At 43.7% G+C, this 16,096-nt stretch overlaps 1 protein-coding gene across 1 annotated transcript in view; it reads right to left on the reverse strand.

The window, feature by feature from the left end:
• Positions 1–7,327: 7,327 nt before the first annotated feature.
• astn1 (astrotactin 1) overlaps positions 7,328–16,096 on the reverse strand; it is a 2,581,734-nt gene continuing 2,572,965 nt past the window's right edge. The window contains exon 26 of the mRNA XM_078219174.1: positions 7,328–7,565. Coding sequence (XP_078075300.1) covers positions 7,328–7,565 — 238 coding nt within the window. The remainder of the gene's footprint in view (positions 7,566–16,096) is intronic.

Here is a 16,096-nt window from a genome sequence, read left to right on the forward strand (position 1 = left end):
AAATCACTCACTTCCAATGGACTTTTATGAATGGGAGTTTTTTCACTATCTGTATTATATTGTTGGAAGTTTACTTTTCATCTCCATCATTTTCCCATGGTGTACAATGGACAAGTGGCAACAGAGGTGGCATGTAGGGTATGAGCGCTCATGAGTTGGCATTGAGTTGATATGGAGGGTATGGGGAGGGGAGGGAATGAGGGCATGAGTTGATATGGAAGTGTTAGGAAGGGGTGCACCAGGGATAGTGTGAGGAATGAGTGCCTAACAACTTCAGAAACACCTGGGATGAAGAAGCGAGGCAGGCCTCCTAACCAGCAACCTCCGCCCATCCCCCCCCCACCCCAACCCCACCCCACCCTCCCCAGAGTGAAAATCATGTGAATTGGGGTAATTTTACCATAGAGGGTCATGAAAGTCTTTGCTATCTGCCTTGGTAACTAAAATCCATTTCTGGGTATCAATTTAATTTCTTTCTGTAATGGGAGCTCTACTCCACTGATCTCATATCAATAAAAGGGTCTTGCGGATATCATGTTTATACCATTCCAAAAGAGGAAACCAAGTGACATGATAGCCCTGTTTGACCCATATCAATGGTAGAATCGCAAAAAAGATGTGATCTTCAATATTCCATAAAAAACATCTGTTTTTCCAAAATTGTCCAATCTGTGATGGATTTGTAATATTAGCATGAAGTAAGAAACCCAATTAGCCAGATAAACCTGCACTAACTAACTTCATTAATAGATATGTATGTAATTGTAGCTGTGATCCTGCCACATGCTCCTCTTGACACTCAGTGCATGAAGTGCATTCAGTTCTTTTGAAATATCCACATGAGTAAAGTGGACCAAATGAGGGCATGTTCTTGTAAAAACAACTTATATTTGTTTCGAGCCTTTTAAGTCATAAAATATTTCATGGTGTCTCACACGGTGGCTCAGTGGTTAGCACTGCTGCCTCACAGCGCCAGGGATCCGAGTTTGATTCCCGGTTTGGGTCACTGTCTGTGCAGAGTCTGCACCTCCCCCCAGTGTCTGCATGGATTTCCTCCGGGTGCTCCAGTTTCCTCCCACAGTCCGAAAGACGTGCTGGTTAGGTGCATTGGCCATGCTAAATTCTCTCTCAGTGTGCCCAAACAGGAGTATGGTGACTAGGGGATTTTCACAGTAACTTCATTGCACTGTTAATGTAAGCCTACTTATGACACTAATAAATGAACTTAAACTTAGGAGTGGTTTCTAGCAAAAGTGGACACCGAGTAGCACAAGGAGATATTTGAATAGATGAGGTCAGAGAGATAGGTTTTCGGTAGTGTCTTAAAAGGGAAATAGAGAATTGAAAGTTTTAGTGAGGGTGAATTACGCAGCTTCAGGCCAATGCACCTGACGTCATAGCCATCGACGATAAAACATTTAGAAATGCTTAAGGTGAAAGAACTGGGAGAACACAAAGATAGTAGAGGGTTGTGGACTGGCGGGGGAGAGAGAGAGATACAGGGAGGCGAGGCCACAGGAACATCTAAAAAGAAAGATTCAATATTAAATGTTGCTGGATGGGTTGACCGCGTTGGTCAGAGATCACAGGAATGTGGATAAAGGTGAGCTGGGATACATGCAGCAGATGTTTGGATGGCCTGAGGCTTACGTATGGTGGAAGCTGGGAGTCCAGCCAGGAGTGCACTCGAAAATGCAGGCAGTGAAAAGCTGAGGCCAAAACCAGTGATCTTCCCAAAGTAACTGGAGGAGACAACACTCATCCAGCCCTGAATGTTGGACAATCAACGCAACAACTTAGAGACAGTGGAGGAGTTGAGAAAAGTGGTGGTGAGGTAGAACTTGGTGCCAGCGGTATACACGTGCAACCTAATGCTCTTTCAAACGACGTCTCTAGAAGGCATCGTGTAGATGAGAAATAGGATAGGACGAAGGGATCAATCCTTGGGAACACCAGGGGTAACTGCCTGAGAAGAAAAGCCATTGCAGATGATCCTCCGGCTATGATTCGATAATTAAGCTTGGACCGAGGCTAGTGTAGTCCCATGCAGTTCTGGATACTGATAAGAGTGACGGGAATGCAGCCAGAACCAATATAGCATCATGGGTATCTCAGCTGAACAGGAGTGGGGAGGATACAAGGAAGACTGGAAGAGGAATAGTAATAGAAGATTCAACAGCAAGGGGACTATGCTTTTCTGAACCCAAGGTGATTTGTTGTCTCCCTGATGCTAGGGTCAAGAATGTCACTGAGCGGCTACAGAGTACCCTGAACAACCAGCAGTCATGGCTCACATCAGTACAAACGGCATAGGCAGAAAGAGAGATGTGGTCCTGGAGTCGGATTTTAGGGAGTTAGGTAGGAAATTAGCAAGCAGGACCTTTGGATTACTCCAAATGCCAGGCACAAAAGAGTGCAGGAATAGGGGGATAAAGTTGATGAATGTATGACTGGAAAGATCATGCAGAAGGGAGGACTTTAGATCCTTGTGACATTGGGCCCAGCTCTGTGGAAGATGGACCTGTAAAGACTGGACAGATTGGACCTAAATAGAGCCAGTACTAAGATCCTTGTGAGGTGATTTGAAGAGGATTTGAACTAACTTGGCCGAAGGTGTGTGCAACAGGTGAAAATATCAGAGAGGAATAACAAGATTTAAAGAATACTGGGAAAGACAACACTAGCATGGGAAATAGTAAGTTAATATGGGGGTTCAGAGTAATGAGGAATGTAATAAAGTCTAAATCAGGGTTACTGTGAGACCACAAAGTGTGGTCTCTAAGATTGGTGAATTACAGGCACAGATTGTCATTTGGAAATATGATGTTGTGGCTCATACAAAGACCTGCCTCAAAGAAAAGCAGGACTAGGTATTAAATATTCCTTGATAGAAAAAAGATAGGAAAGGAAGAAAAGGCAGAGAGGTTGATTAGGGAAAGCATTGCAGTGCTGGAGAAGGAGGATGTTCCAGAGGGAGTCAAGAACCTAATCTATTTAGCACTGCTAGACTTAGTTCTTGAGAATGAGGTGGACTAAGTGAACCAAGTGTCAGTCGGAGAACATTTGTGGGTACAGTGCTCAGTGCGCCTTAAAGTTTAAGCTGAATATGGAAAAGGACAGTGAACAATCTAGAGCAAGAAAAGTTAATTGGGGAAAAGACAACTTCAGTGGGGTAAGAATGGGTCTAAAAAAAGGGAGCTGAACAATGGACGACCTTGAAAGAAGAGATAGTTTGAGTTCATTCATAGAGGTTTACAGCATGGAAACAGGCCCTTTGGCCCAACCTGTCCATGCCGCCCTTTTTTCTTAAATCCCAATTGCCCGCATTTGGCCCATATCCTTCTACACCCATCTTACCCATGTAACTATAGGCTTTTTAAAAGACAACATTGTACCCACCTCTACTACTACCTCTGGCAGCTTGTTCCAGACACTCCACCCTGTGTGCAAAAAAAATTGCCCCTCTGGACTCTTTTTTATCTCTCCCCTCTCACCTTAAACCTATGCTCTCTAGTTTTAGACTCCCCTATCTTTGGGAAAAGATATTGACTATCCAGCTGATCTATGCCCCTCATTATTTTATAGACCTCTATAAGATCACCCTCAGCCTTCTATGCGCCAGAGAAAGAAGTCCCAGTCTATCCAGCCTCTCCTTATAACCCAAACCATCAAGTCCCGGTAGCATCCTAGTAAATCTCTTCTGCACTCTTTCTAGTTTAATAATATCCTTTCTATAATAGGGTGACCAGAACTGTACACAGTATTCCAAGTGTGGCCTTACCAATGTCTTATACAACTCCAAAAAGACGTCCCAACTCCTGTATTCTATGTTCTGACCAATGAAACCAAGCATGCTGAATGCCTTCTTCACCACTCTGTCCACCTGTGACTCCACTTTCAAGGAGCTATGAAACTGTCCTCCTCGATCTCTTTGTTCTGGAACTCTCCCCAACGCCCTACCATTAACTGAATAAGTCCTGCTCTGGTTCAATCTACCAAAATACATCACCTCACATTTATCTAAATTAAACTCCATCTGCCATTCGTCAGCCCACTGGCCTAATTGAGCAAGATCCAGTTGCAATCCAAGATAACCTTCTTCACTGTCCACTATGTCATGAATCTATGTCAACATACATTCCCTTGAAAAGGAAAGGTAGGGGAAATGAAGCCAGAGATCCCTGGGTGACAAAAAAAATCAAACTTACAATAAAAAAGGAAAGATGTCTGGTAGAAAATACAATTGAGAAGGCAGCTAAATATAAGGTGAAAAATAAGAAAAGCAAAAAGGGATTATGAAAAGATACTGGCAGTTAACATATAAGGGAATCCCAAAATCATATATGCCAGAGGCATAAACATAGCAAAAGGATACTAAAAGATGGAGTAGATTGATTAGGGACCAAAAAAATTGATACATGAAGGCAGAGGACGTAGCCGAGGTATAAAATGAATATTTGCATCTGTATTTACCAAGGAAGAAGATGCTACCCAGGCCATAGTGAAAGAGAAGGCAATTCCGACATTAGAAGGGTTTAAATTGATAAGGAGGAGGTATTGGATGGGCTCTCTGCACTTAATGTTAATCAGGCAGCAGGACCAGATGAGATGAAGGAATTGAGAGTGGAAATTGTGGAGACACTGGCTATAATGTTTCTGGACTGGAGAATTGTAAACATTATACCCTTGCTCAAAAAAGGATGTAAAGATAAGCCCAGCAACTACAGGCCATTTAATTTAACTTCGGTCGTGGGGAAACTTCTAGGAATAATAATATGGGTCAAAAGTCATATGGACAAATTGTGGTTAATTAAGAAAAACCAGCATGGATTTCATAAGATACACAGTGTTTAATTAATTTTCTTGGAGTTTTTTAAAAGAGGAACCAGAGGGGGTTAATGAAGGTAATGCTGTTGATGTGATGGACTCGCCTTCCCAAAGACCATTGTTACAGTGCCGCATAACAGACATTTCAGTGCATGGAATAAATAGGGCAGTAACAACATGGATACAGAGGCAGAGAGTAATGGTTGATGATTGTTTTTCAGGCTGGAGGAAGGTTTGTAGTGGAGTTTCCTCGGGTCAATATTGAGACCCTTGCTTTTCCTGATATAAATCAATTACCATGACCTTGAGGTACAATTTCAAACTTTGAAGATGGCACAAAACTTGGAAGCATTGTAAACTGTGTCAAGTTTCAAAATTTTCCAATTTGAGAAATGGGCAGACTGGTGGCAGGTGAAGTTCAATGTGGAGGAATGAGAACTGATGCATTTTGGTGGGAATAACACGGAGAGACAATCTAAAATAAAGGGGTGCAAGAAGAGAGGGACACGACTGCATATGTTCACAAGTCATTGAAGATGGAAGGATAGGTGGAGAGCACAGTTAATAAAGCGTACAGCATCCTAGACTTTATAAATAGGGGGCAGAGATAACAAGAGCAAAGAGGTTATGTGTATAAAACACTGGTCCGGCCTCAGCTGGGGTATTGCACCCAGTACTGGGTGATGCACTTTAGAAAGGAGGTGAAGGCATTGGAGAAAAGATTCACAAGAATGGTTCCTGGGATGAGAAACTTCAGTTATGAGGATAGATTGGAGAGGTTGGGACTGTTCTCCTGGGAGAAAATAAGGCTAAGGGAAGATTTGATAGAGATATTCAAAACCACGTGGGGGCTAGACAGAGTAGATGGAGAGAAACTGTTCCTATTCATGAATGGATCAAGAACAAGAGGGAACAGATATAAAGGAATTAGCAACAGAAGTAAAAGTGATACGAGAAGAAACTTTTCCACACAGCAAATGGTTAGGGGCAGGAATGCATAGCATCAGAGTGCTTTGGTGGCAGGTTCAATCTAAGTATTCAAAATTAATTATGCTGTTATCTGAAAAGGAAGAATATCGAATATTAGTAAGGGAATTTGGAGAGCCTGCACATACATGATGGGCCAAATAGCCCCCTCCTGCATGTTGAGTGAAAGATGAGCATGGGTTTGCAGACAATGTGTTCAAGGACTTTAGAAAGGATAAGGAGGTTGAAGATGGAACAGTAATTTCCAAGGGTAGAGGGGTCATGAGAGTGTTTTGTTTTTCAGAAGCATGTGAACAGCAGATTTGAAGGGATTGAGGAAAGAAAGAGAATGGTTAAAGCATCAGCTGGCATGGCCAAGAAAGGAAATTGGGTAATCAGTGGGAATAAGGTTCTGGGAGCAGGGGGTGGGGTCTCATGGACAAGATATGATGGGAGGAGGGAGTGCAATGAAAGAATAATGTAACTTCAGGTAAGGTAGTGGGAGCCAGTTAAATGGAAGCTTGGCCCATGAGGCTAAAGGAAAGGGGTGAAGTTATCGAGGCAGCTGGTCAGAAAGGGTATGTGCGTGTATATATGTGCATGTGTATTTGTGGGTGTGGCGTGCATGTGTGTGTACAATTGCCATCCAGCCATTATTAGAACAGACGGTCTAACTTTGGGTAAACCACCTAGAAACCTCCCAAAGATAATTTGGAAATCAGAAGATTATCCATTGTCTCTATTTACTTCTATATCACATGGTATGGGGATTAATTGTAAACCCCAAATTACTCTTCACGTTAGAGGCATTAGATGCCATAAGAAAATCCCTCTACAGATCAGGCACTGTGTACCATAATAATTTATTCTCCAATGGAACACTAAGTATTTCAACAAGCTCTCCCTCAATGGTGGGCAGCTAATCCAATACTGTTTTAAACCCTGCTTTGTAAAGGTGAATTAGTGACCACACACCCCATCTATAAAAACAGCGTGTTAACATGGGAGAATCTATCAGCAGTACAAATTGCAGAACTAAATGCATGATGCCAGCCAAAAACGCAACCTGATTACACCAACTGTGGAGTCTTGGATTTGACTATATGTTGCATCCCTAAGTACCACTCTGTGTTAAATAAAATGCTTTCTTATCTGCAACAATAGTTGAATGTTCGCTACACAAAGACAATATTAATACTTATTGGACCCTAATAAAACAGGAGAACAGATTCGGCCATGAGAATACACACAAGGCGAACATTATCATTGCCATCTGATTCTTCCTCCAATTCTTCCAGCTTCCAACGAAGAAGTTAAAATCAAACAATCAAAAAATCAAACGGTTTGGCTGACACTACTTAAACAGATTCAAAGTTTTACAACCAGACCAAAGTGAGCCTGGGGTTTAACGATCTCCACAAAACAACTGCAGGAGCCAAGCAACATTTTACCCAGAAGGCTGTGTGGATTGCATATAACACAGCTGGCGAAGGGGGCGTGGGGGTGGGAGATGGACATGACGAAGATTCCTCTGTCAGAACTCTTTGTGCTCTCCATAGTCATTGTACAGCACTGTCAGGAACTGTTCGTCACAGATCTTCTTCACCTCTGTGCTCAGGTCTTGCCAGTTTATTCCTGAACGCTTCATTTCACTGTACTGGCAGGAGAGATACTTCAAGGAGATCCGACGCAGGATGATCTTGGGCTCTCGCAGTAGGCTCCTGCACCAGCTGCTCAGCTCTTCCAACTTGGACAGGATCAGACCAGCCTTTCTGCAGGTGAGAAATGGAAAGGTCCATGCGCATATGGGAGAGAGAGAGAGAGAGAGAAAGGGGGCAAGATAGATAGTAAAGTGAGGAAGACAATGGCAGAGAGGGTAGGAGGTAGTATAGGCAGGAATGATTGAGAGACATACAGAGAGAAACAGAGTGAAAGGGGAAAGTAATGGATGCATGGAAGAATGGGAGCAGAGAGATGGGGAAGGGAAGAGAATGAGGCAAGGACAGATAGGGTGAAAAGGAAGAGAAAGACGATGATGGACAGAGTGGGGGAAACAGATGAAGGAAAACGAAAGGGGGAAAGAAAAAGAGAGGGAGAAAAGGAAGCCAAGAAAGAGCAAGGGGTTGAATGAGAGGGGAATGGCGAGAGATTGGACATAAGAGATGGGAAGAATGAGACAGGTTAGTTTTAATTTTACTTTGAACTCACTTTCAGTCACATGTATAGGATGAGGAATTTACACCACTGAGAGTATTAATCCAGGTGGGAGTTCAACAAAATATCATTCCTTTACATTCCAACTTGGAAATTCAAAAGATTCAGTGGCACAAAATGGCTTTAAATAATGGGGTGTACTTTTTCATGAATGACATATGTAGAAACAATTGCACCCCTTCCATTACTGCCAGCATCGTTAATACAATTATTCCATTAGACTAAATACAATAGGATGAATGATTGAACGAGGTGTCAGACTTGGCTGAGTGATAGCTCGCTGTCCCTGAATTAGAAAGTAGTGTGTTCATTCTCACTCCAGGGACTTGAAGACATAATCTGGCTGATAGTTCCTTGGTGCTGATACAGCCTTACTACTGGGAATAGGGCTGACAAACTTGACGGCAAATTTTATACAACAGACTGCCCCACTACAAACTTCACAGCAGAGAATTTTGGAAAGGGCTTGGAGTAAATCTAGTTGTTGTAGTCCACTTTGCAATAAGTGACGTAGGTAGAGAGGTTCTTCGGAGTATCAGGGGTTAGGGTCTAACTTAAAAAATAGGACCTTGAGGGTAATGACCTCTGGATTACTGCCTGAGACATGTGCAAACTGACATAGAAGCAGCAGGCAGATCAGGAAAATTAACACATGGCTAAGGGTCTGATGTGGGAAAGGAGTTCCTTTCCATTGGACACTGGCACCAGTTCTGGGGCAGGAAGTCTATGGGAGAGGCTCAACCTGAAACAGGGTGAGGCTGGTGACTGCTATGCTAGTGGAAAGGGTAAATAGAGAGGTAGGCTTTAAACTAATAAGGTGGGGAGAGGTATCTACAAGAAACGTAAGCAGCCTAAATGTAAACAAAAGAGGAAAGAATAGTAAAGAATCAAGTAAGGGAGAATGTAAATGGCAGGGGATTAAATAAAGTTAGAACAGAAATATAAAAAGATACTTAAACATGAATTGAAAGAAAATCTCATTAAAAATGAGTTAAGATGTCTGGACTGCTGAGAAACCAAAGATTGGGATCATGCAGACATGGCCACAAGTAAATCAGGACTGGGAATTAAACATTGCAGTGTTAGAAAAGTTAGAGAGGGGAAATAGGAAACTGTTCTTATTTGGGATATCATAAGATTAGAAAAATCGACACATCAGCAAGACCAAAATAGAACTTGTGTGACTAAAAATAAGAGATAAAGGATCAATCACTCTGTTGGCCACTAATAGAGGAAGAGAGGTGGAGGAAGAAATATGCAGACAAATTAGTGAAGTAAATAACATATAATCATAGGGGATTTCAACTACCCCGTATTAATTGGAGAGAAGAAGTAGGTAAATGAGATAAGTGAATAGAGTTCCTACAATGTGCAAAGGACATCTTAGTTACGCCTTATGTAAAAATCCGAAGAAGGGAAGATTCACTAGTTGTTCTGGTAATGGGGAATGGACCAAAGCGGATAAGAAAGTGAAATTAGGGATCATCTCAGCAATAGTGACCATAACATAATGTGCTCCAAGGCCATGATAGAGAAGGACACAAGTAGGACAAAAACAAAGTTAATACATTTTGAGGGGCTGAGAATAGAAGTTGGGAAAACAGAATGGGCAATAATATTGGCAAATAGTGACATAGAACAACAATGGAAGATACTTATTTTTGATGGCAGATGATAATCGTAGGATCCTACAGTGCAGAAAGAGGCCATTCGGTCCATCAAGTCTGCATCAACCACAATCCCAGGCCCTATCTGCATAACCTCATGCATTTACCCAAGCTAGTCCCCCGACACTAATTTACCATGGCCAATCCTCTTAACCTGCACATCTTTGGACTGTGGGAGAAAACCGGAGCACCCGGAGGAAACCCACATCAATTCCCGGCTTGGGTCGCTGTCTGTGTGGAATCTGCATGTTCTCTCCGTGTCTACATGGGTTTCCTCCGGGTGCTCCAGTTTCTTCCCACACTCCAAAGCAAGGTTGATTGGCCATGCTAAATTGACCCTAGCATCAGGGGATTAGCAAGGATGTGAGGTTATGGGAATAAGGCCTGGGTGGGATTATGGTCAGTGCAGACTCGTTGGGCTGAATGGCCTCCTTCTGCACTCTAGGGATTCTATGATTCTATGATTCACACAGACACGAGGAGAATGTACAAACTCCACACAGACAGTGACTCAAGCCGGGAATCCAACCTTGGTCCTTTGCGCTGTGAGGCAGCGGTGCGAACCATTGTGCCACCGCACCGCCCTTAGGGAACCAGGATGGAAGGACAACTGTCACTTAATACCCACCTAAACAAGCAGACGGAAGCTTAGTACGCTAGTCCTCCAAAGGACGATAAACCAAAGAATTCAGCAAGTCTGACAAATCTGTTGGAGTGCTTTGAGGGGGTAACAAGGAAGTTAGATAAAGGAGAATCAGTGGACGTGATTTATTTAGATTTCCAGAAGGCCTTTGACGAGGTGCCTCATAGGAGATTGTTAAATAAGTTAAGCGCCCATGGTATTAAGGGTAAGATCCTGGCATGGATAGAGGATTGGCTGACTGGCAGAAGGCAGAGAGTGGGGATAAAGGGGTCTTTTTCAAGATGGCAGCCGGTGACTAGTGTGTGAAAAAACTAGGCTGTGCCTGAGGGGTCAGTGCTGGGACCACAACTTTTCACAATATTCATCAACGATTTGGAGGAAGGAGCTGAAGGCACTGTTACTAAGTTTGCAGATGATACAAAGGTATGTAGAGGGACAGGTAGTATTGAGGAAGCAGGGGGGCTGCAGAGGGACTTGGATAGGTTAGGAGAGTGAGCAAAGAAGTTGCAGATGGAATACAATGTGGAAAAGTGTGAGGTTATGCACTTTGGAAGGAGGAATGGAGGCATAGATTATTTTCTAAATGGGAAAATGCTTAGGAAATCAGAAGCACAAAGGGATTGGGAGTCATTGTTCAAGATTTTCGTAAGGTTAACGTGCAGGTTCAGTCGGCAGTTAGAAAGGCAAATGCAATGTTAGCATTAATGTCGAGAGGGCTAGAATATAAGAGCAGGGATGTACTTCTGAGGCTGTATAAGGCTCTGGCCAGGCCCCATTTGGAGTATTGTGAGCAGTTTTGGGCCCCATATCTAAGGAAGGATGTGCTTGCCTTGGAAAGGGTCCAGAGGAGGTTCACAAGAATGAACCCTGGAATGAAGAGCTTGTCATATGAGGAATGGTTGAGGACTCTGTGTCTGTCCTCTTTGGAGTCTAGAAGGATGAAGGGGGATCTTATTGAAACTTACAGAATACTGCGAGGCCTGGATAGAGTGAACGCGGAGAGGATGTTTCCACTAGTAGGAAAAACTAGAACCAGAGGGCACAACCTCAGGCTAAAGGAACGATCCTTTAAAACAGAGATGAGGAAGAATTTCTTCAGCCAGAGAGTGATGAATCTGTGGAACTCTTTGCCACAGAAGGCTATGCAGGCCAGGTCATTGAGTGTCTTAGGAAACCAGATTTGTTTGTGTTTCTTCCATTGTTAAATGTTCTTCAGAGTTCCTTCAGAAGGTTGGAGAAGCAAGACCCACATCAGGACTTAATATTGACTGATATTCCAGTGGGGGACTGAGCAAGTAAGACCATAAGACATAGGAGAAGAATTAGGCCATTCGGCCCATCGAGTCTGCTCCATCGTTCAATCAAGAGATAGATAGGTTCTTGATTAATAAGGGGGTCAGGGGTTATGGGAAAAGAGAGGAGAATGGGGATGAAAAAAATATCAGCCATGATTGAACGATGGAGCAGACTCGATGGGCCGAATGGCCTAATGCTGCTCCTATGTCTTATGGTCTTACTTGCTCAGTCCCCCACTGGAATATCAGTCAATATTAAGTCCTGATGTGGGTCTTGCATCTCCAACCTTCTGAAGGAACTCTGAAGAACATTTAACAATGGAAGAAACACAAACAAATCTGGTTTCCTAAGACTTGGAATCTCACTAAAACTTTCCTTTAAAATATTATTGCTTGCACTGGGGTGGTTTGGATTTAGTTTGGATTTTTTTTTTGTAGTCAGCTTGTCAGTTTTTAATCATTCCTTTATTGATGGTTGAGAAAATTCTATTCCACTGAAAATAGCAACTGCCGCTAGACTGGAAAATATTTAGGTTTGAGTACAGCTCTTTAGTTTGGTCAACAAAGAGTTTGCTCAACTCCAGACCAAGGTCTATTCTTTGACAAAGTTTGTCTATTTCTGTATTGAAGCTGGATGGTTGAAAATTTACTGCTAAGTTTTATTTGAAAATTTACTAAATGTAAGAAACATGTAGGGCTATGCCTTACAAAACTGCAAACAGAATTTGGTTTACACAGGGCACATTTCGTTACAACAACATTCATTTGATTTGGGAACCCCATCCCATGGAAGCAATTGCACTATGTGTGTGTGTTTACTTGTTTGCATTGGGTTGAGAAGCTGTGTACTGCTGAATTTTATTCTAAACACTCCATCCACACAGTGCAGCTTTTCTGTTTTAACAGTGTACGATGAAAAACTGACTCAAACAGTTCTGTTTTCTAAATACATGGGACTGTTTTATGCTGACCTGTTTCCCCAGGCAGGAAAGGATGTCCCGAGGCATGGTACATTGGGGAAACCATGCAGACGCTACGACAATGGATGAATGAACACCGTTCGACAATCACCAGGCAAGACTGTACTCTTCCTGTTGGGGAGCACTTCAGCGGTCACGGGCATTCAGCCTCTGATCTCCGGGTAAGCGTTCTCCAAGGCGGCCTTCACGACACACGACAGCGCAGAGTCGCTGAGCAGAGACTGATAGCCAGGTTCCGCACACATGAGGATGGCCTCACCCGGGATATTGGGTTCATGTCACACTATCTGTAACCCCCACAACCTGCCTGGATGTGCAAAATCTCACTAGCTGTCCTGTCTGGAGACAATACACATCTCTTTAACCTGTGCTTAATGCTCTCTCCACTCACATTGTCAGTACCTTTAAGACTTGATTAGCTGTAAAGACTCACATTCCAATCAATATTCATGTAAATTGAGTTTGTGTCTTTGTGCCCTGTTTGTGATCAGAACTCCCACCCACCTGACGAAGGGACAGCCTGTTCCGAAAGCTAGTGGCTTTTGCTACCAAATAAACCTGTTGGACTTTAACCTGGTGTTGTTAGACTTCTTACTGTGTTTACCCCAGGCTTACTCCAGCCCTTATAACCTTCCAAGGCATTCGTTCTAATCTCTCTTACTTTATTCCAAAAATGTAATCAAGGTAAATCAGAATATGGCTTTCTATGCCCGAGAGAGCTTTTGGAGGCTGTCATTGAGTATGTTCAAGACAGTCAACTATAGATTTCTAGATATTAAAGGCATCAAGGAATATGGGGGTAGTGTGGAGTAAAAGAGGTAGTAGATCAGCCATGATCGAGTTGAATGCCAGAGCAGGTTCGATGAGCCGAATGGCCTACTCCTACGCTTAACTTCCTATGTTCCCATTTTCTTTTGGATATGCTCATATTGCATGAATACACATACAAAAATTATCCATCACAAACAGAACAGTATTTTGCTAATAGCAATCCTACATGTACAAAATGTACTGAGCAGAAAACAAAGACTTGCGTTTAGCCTTTCATACACTCATATGTTCCAAAGTTTAATTTTGTTGGTCTGATGTGACCATAGTAAGAAGTCCCCCAGTCCAACGCCTGCATCTCCACATCATGATGTGACCATGACAATGCTACATGCCCACTACATGCTCATGCAAGTGCATTGTTATTGTTAATGCTGAACTGCCAATGCAAAGTAGTGAGGTTAATTCAACAATAGGTAACAACTTGCACAGATTCTCAGAGAAACCCCTATTTCCAAAATGATGGTGCCTTTGACTGATTGTGACTTAACAATGGATTAAAAATATTGTGACAACTGTATTTTTACTTGCCTTCGACCAGTCTAAGTGACAGATTAAGAAGAGCAGCAGCATTTACTGCTAACACAGGAGAAACGACATGCTTAAGAATGAGATGTTACATTACCAGGACTTCATGGACAGTATTGGACCAAATAATTTTGCATGAATTTACATTCTAGTCAAGCTTTGAGATGTTGCATTATTGATGTAATTGGGTTAATCCTGGCAATCAGCTAGTGATCCCCTTTACTGCCCAGTCAGAGCCATCACAAAGCACCCATACAATCTGCTGGAGATAACATACCCTAAATGGTGACATTGTGGAGTAGTTGAGGCAAGTGGCATAGATGCATTAAAAGGGAATCCAGATGAGTGCAATTCCAATTGCCTTCCCGCAGCTAGTGGTGCACTAAGGCAGACTTTTGTCTGTTTTCATAGCTGGTAATTCCCGGAATAGGTCACTAGTCTGTCACCAAATGAGTACAAAGGAGAGAAAGGAATAGAGGAACAGCGGTTGATGGGATGAGATGAAGTAAGGTAGGAGTATGTGTAGACATCTTGGGCAAACTGGCCATTTTTAAAGTTTATTTCATTAGTCACAAGTAAGGCTTACATTAACACTGCAATGAAGTTACTGTGAAATTCCCCTAGTCGCCACAGTCCAGCACCTGTTTGGGTCAATGCACCTAACCAGCACGTCTTTCAGAATGTGGGAGGAAACCGGGACCCCGGAGGAAACCCACACAGACACGGGGAGCATGTGCAAACTCCACACAGACAGTGACCCAAGCCGGGAATCGAACCTGGGTCTCTGGCGTTGTGAAACAGCAGTGCTACCCACTGTGCTAATGTGCCGCCCATACTGTGTTGCAAAATTCAAAGTAATTGTGTGTAAAATGTAAACTGGGGCCTGTCTTCGATGGCGCAATGATCCAAACACTGGCTTGGGTTTTGTGTGTTTATTTATTTAAACAGCTTCTGCAATAAATGTTGAACGATTTGATTCATTTTGAGAAATAGGAACACTGTTTCAAAGGAAATAGTCGATTATGGGGGCGATTCTCCCAGCCTGCTGCACTGCTTTTGCAGCACAGTGGGCAGGGAGACTCAAGCAGAGGCCACTTCGTGGGCTCCTCACTGGGCATCATGGCCTCCATGAGTCTCCGGGCACCAGATTTCCAGAGTCGTCAACTCCATACCAGAAATCGGCATGGAGCTGAATAAATGATAGAAATTCTAATTTTAACATAGTTTACATTGAATTAGCAGCTCAGGGACTGAAGTCTCCAGGCCTGCGAGCCTCTCCCTTCCCTGCCAGGAGTGTTTCACTCCAGCGGGGTTTACAATAGCTGCTCCCCACTAGCTGGTGGCTGACCCAGCTGGAATGAAGGTGGGTCATTGAGGCCCCCCAGAGGGTCAGCAGTAAGGGGGGGGGGGGGGGGTGCCCCTGGGCATTACCAATCTGGCAGTGCCAGCCTGGGCCCCCTGGCACTGCCCAAGGGGCAAAGTGGCAATACCCAGGGGTACCTTGGCACTGCCCACTGGGCATCAGGCATTGCCAAGGGGGCAGGGCACCCCACTGCCACTCTTCAGAGGGATCAGTGACAGAAGGAGGAAGACCAGCGATCAAGGCTCGCTATCAGGGTGGGGTCGGCCTGCATGGGGGGGAAGAGATCGGGATGGGCTGGGGGGTGTGGCAGAATCGGCGCTGAACCCGGACACAAGAGGGGGGCGAGCGATCAGGCCATGGGGTGGTCTTACAACCAGCGGTGGGGGGGGGCTTGCTGTGCTCGTCAGCAATCAAGCTGGCCAGTGATTGGGAGGCTGGCAGTGAGGGGCTACTGCGCATGCCCGATCTCCACGCTGACAGATCGGTGCATGCGCAGTGGCCTGCCCAGCGCTATGCTGCCGGCCTCTCCAGCAGGAATTGGCCACACCCACTGATTTTTAGCGTGATTCATGCTAATGCACTCTTCAGTGCACAGAGTGTGGGAAATTCATTTTTGATTTACTCCAGTTTTTTGGCAAATTCAACTCTTAGAATTCTTTTTGGGAGAATCACCCCCCACATTTCTACTGATGTTCCCATTAGTGGAGTCAAACTTGTCCTGACCGAGGCTCAATTTGTTCTCGATTTCAGCCTTGCTCCTTTCTCGGTCTACCCCAATCATGCAA

The sequence above is a fragment of the Mustelus asterias genome, chromosome 8 (genome assembly GCF_964213995.1).
Source record: "Mustelus asterias chromosome 8, sMusAst1.hap1.1, whole genome shotgun sequence".
Taxonomy (NCBI): domain Eukaryota; kingdom Metazoa; phylum Chordata; class Chondrichthyes; order Carcharhiniformes; family Triakidae; genus Mustelus; species Mustelus asterias.